At 43.9% G+C, this 3,682-nt stretch overlaps 1 protein-coding gene across 1 annotated transcript; it reads right to left on the reverse strand.

The window, feature by feature from the left end:
• Positions 1–781: 781 nt before the first annotated feature.
• On the reverse strand, positions 782–2,802 carry bhlhe22 (basic helix-loop-helix family, member e22). Its single transcript, XM_069151697.1, has one exon. The coding sequence runs from the start codon at positions 2,551–2,553 to the stop codon at positions 1,747–1,749; it is 807 nt and encodes a 268-aa protein (XP_069007798.1). The 5' UTR covers positions 2,554–2,802; the 3' UTR covers positions 782–1,746.
• Between the last annotated feature and the right edge of the window lie 880 nt (positions 2,803–3,682).

Raw genomic sequence — 3,682 nt, forward strand, 5'->3', positions numbered from 1 at the left:
TGCTCCGTGTAGCTGATTTTTTGAGTTTTTAACCACACAATATATGTCAGGAATATATAAAAGACTTTTGCCGTTTGGCCCTTATCAAAATATGTGGCTATGGACAGTAGAGTGAGGGGGACAAAGGGCGAGTGGATCGGAGTGCAGCTGATGGCTGCGTTGTGATTAAAGACACCAAATTGCGGCAATGAGCAGTGTCGTAATTACACTTCTTAATCACATTCTGAAGGTCTAATTGCCTTAACGATGTGTTTCATTGGGTGAAGCCAGGTATTACAGTCGACAGCTTTCATACACACTTGTGTTTGAATTAACATATTATTACACACCGTCGTGGAAATTGTTTTGATAATCACAATAAAGGCCACCAGAGTTTGGCTTTTTTTTTTTCTTTCGTGGAGCACAAACATGTTATTGCTGCCCTGAGGCTTTATTCGCCCTCCACGTCTGGCCTTTGCTCCCATGCAAGACTTGGCGTGACTTACAGCTCAAGAAAAGAAAAGTTACCGGTGTTGATGGAGCAGAAAATTATTGAATACTGTGTCTCTCTGTACTTGACACCTGGTGAGAGTCCATAAAAGCTGCATTACGTTCAGAAACTATGATGGGCTGAATATATAATAAGCACGTGGAAATGTTTTTTTTTTTAAACCTTTAAAAAAAAAAATTGAAATTTAGGTTGAAATATTCAGCGAAATGATCAAACACCGTCTAAAAGTCAAACGCAGTTTGTCTTGATTTCACTACGCTTCACATGAGATGAATAAGCAGAAGATTTTTCTGTTGTTCAAAATATTTTAATAAAGCTTTTTCAACACTGAAATACATACAAACGGCCCTCTTTGCTCATATAATAACTAAGGTATCTACAATAATCCACAGCCTGACCTGACAACGCGATGTATCTGAAGACCTCAATCATCATGTTAGAGAAGAAAAAAACACAGCAACTAAGAAAAAAGACGACAATGTGCAATGCAAGCAAAATATCCATAATAAATATCCAAATTAATAAATTACAAAAGACACATCGAAACACCTGATAAACCTTCATTCAGGTTTTCTAAATTTTTCTGAAGTTTTATTATATCACAGTGCCCCAAAATGAATTGGAATAGGCGTGCGCAACTATTAACAAGTGTCTGGATTAGTACATAAATATCTGACTGATTAAACCACTTCACTTGCCATCTATTTAACTTTCCTTGTTCATGACATTCCACGTGCTCAATAGAAAAGTTCGTGAAGACAGGCCTTGAACCAGTAATTTAAAAAAAGAAATGTCTCTGAGGTGAATGAAAGAAAAACCGCAAAGAAATGAGAAAGCAGCAGAAAGAGAGGTCGGACGAACGCTCCGGGAAGGTGTCCATCTATTCAAGTGAAAAAGTCGCGCGTTGTCAGGTCACCCAAATCTCCAAAAGGGTCCATCACAGAGCAAGTGATCAACAACTTCCTCAACACTTGCAGCCACTCACACTCTCAGGCTTACTGTACTTCTGTTTGGTCTTCACTGTCATTCATACCAGCACTTTAAGGATGATTTATATACACAATCAAGTATTGTTTGAACAAAAAAAAAGCGCGTTTTAATGCATTAAGTAAATATTATAAAAGTATTCATCGGCATTACTTTTTGTCTCTACCCTACTGACTTCAACAGCCTCACAGGTTTTTCCTCTCCAAAAGTGTCCTTTAAAGTGGGTTGTGTTCTCTCGTGTGCTTCTCTTGAGTCTTTGTCAGGCGCGGTTAAGGCTTGTCCGTGCACTGTTTGCAGAGGCTGGAGGCGGCGTTGTTGAACAGGGCACATTTATCTGGGCAGGAGGACGCAGCCACTCCGGTGGGGAAGGGATATCCAGGCGGGTGCTCGTAGGCGCCCAAGCCGGGTGCTGCAAGGGCAGTGGTGGCCGGTATCGAGGCTGCAGAGATGGCTTGGCCCTGGTTGAGATACGCCACTAGCCTCCTCATCTCCTCCAGTGCCTGCGCCTGCATGAGGATGTAGTTTTTGGCGAGCAGCAAAGTGGCAATTTTGGAGAGTTTCCGCACTGACGGGCTGTGCGCGTACGGAATGACCCCTCTGAGCTCATCCAGCGCGTCGTTCAGATCGTGCATCCGTCGCCTTTCTCTGGCATTGATGTTTAGCCTCAGTGTTTTCTGCTCTTTGGTTTTCTTACCTCCTTCAGCTTTCCCCGCGGACACCGTCCGCCCGTCGGCCAGAAGGACCATGTCACACCTGCCGTCACTGTCATCGTCGGGGCTCTGCTCCCCGCCGCTGCTCTCCGCCGCCGAGATCCTGTTGGCGCTCTCCCCGTAGTTGACGCACAAAGATCCGGTCGGCAGACCGAGTGGTCCCCCTCTACCTCCTGCCAGTCCTCCCGGCTGAATCGGGTCTGGCTCTGCCTGGTCAAAGCAACTGATCGGTGACTGGCGGTCTCTGGCTGGTAGTTCAATGCCGGCCGACGATCTGAAAGGGTCCATTTTTTTGGTGGACACGGCGCTGAGAGTTTTGTGAAAAATGTCCCCTGTGCCGCCGTTCAAGTTCATCCGCCTGTCCATAGCCTTGTGGGATCCGCGTCGTTGCAGGCTATGGTCACTTCTGGAAACTCTTGACGCGTCTCTGTGAGTTTCTTCCACTGTGTGTCCTTTAGGAGTTGAGTTGTGTGTCAGTGGTGAAGTTGCAGGCTCGCTCCAGCTGAGGTGTAGTGACGAGGAGGAGACTCGTGTAATAAGGGCTGCTCTCTCCTGCCTCTCTCTCTTTCTGTGTCTGATTCACCTTCACCGGATCTCCACGATGATCCTCGTTACGCACAAGACGCTTCAGTCTTTTTACATCATTATCTCGAGGCGGGTTATTAAAAAGGATTCGCCTATTGGGACAGAGATACCCTCTCCCCCTCTCACTCTCTACCCAATCAGGTTAACGTTTTAATTAATGGCATTTAAACGATGACAAACAATCCCGCGTGCGCTCGGTCTCCCACTTTGAGTGTGTGCGTTTTCAATTCTCTTTATATCAGTGTTTTCAGAAAGCCTCCTGATCAGAAAATGACCTGCTTCAGTCATTTGCTTGTGTGACATCCACTTGTTTGTTTCAAGAGATCATTTTCAAATCAAAGTAACTTTTCGTGATCAATATTTAGCACTATAGGAGAAAGGAATTTTTCTTTAGTCTGGCGTCATTCAAATCAAAGTTCATAAATTGGCCTTTTTTTTTTGTATATATATGGTAGTGAATTATATTTCTTTTTTCCTCTGTTTTTAGTTTCTCTTTATAGCCTTAACTTGAATTCAAGCTCATTGTGATCAAACTTAACAGGAAACTCTGCTCCAGACAGGAGTTACATTTAGGATTGATTGCCTCTGAAAACCACAGCCATATTTTCTCTCATTTTGCCTGTCTTCAGGTTTTTACTTTAAGTCCAACCGTACCCCCAAAATATATACACAAAGTTCTGTTTCACTATTGTATCATACTATACAGTATATCTCACTTAAAGTGTGAGTTTTTAAGAGCCTGCGCTATTATTAAGATTTACTTGTGCTCATACTGCCATCTTCTGGAGGGTGGGGTTTAGTACACCCCCAAGGGAACGTCAAACTTCAGGTAAAGCAGCTTTGATGCAGCTTTCTTTGACACTACGACCTCATTTGCATTTCTATCATCACCAAACACGGTCTCGAGACC

The sequence above is a fragment of the Embiotoca jacksoni genome, unplaced genomic scaffold, assembly GCF_022577435.1.
Source record: "Embiotoca jacksoni isolate LCO1_2020_lvr unplaced genomic scaffold, fEmbJac1.0.p SCAF_17, whole genome shotgun sequence".
NCBI classification, from domain to species: domain Eukaryota; kingdom Metazoa; phylum Chordata; class Actinopteri; family Embiotocidae; genus Embiotoca; species Embiotoca jacksoni.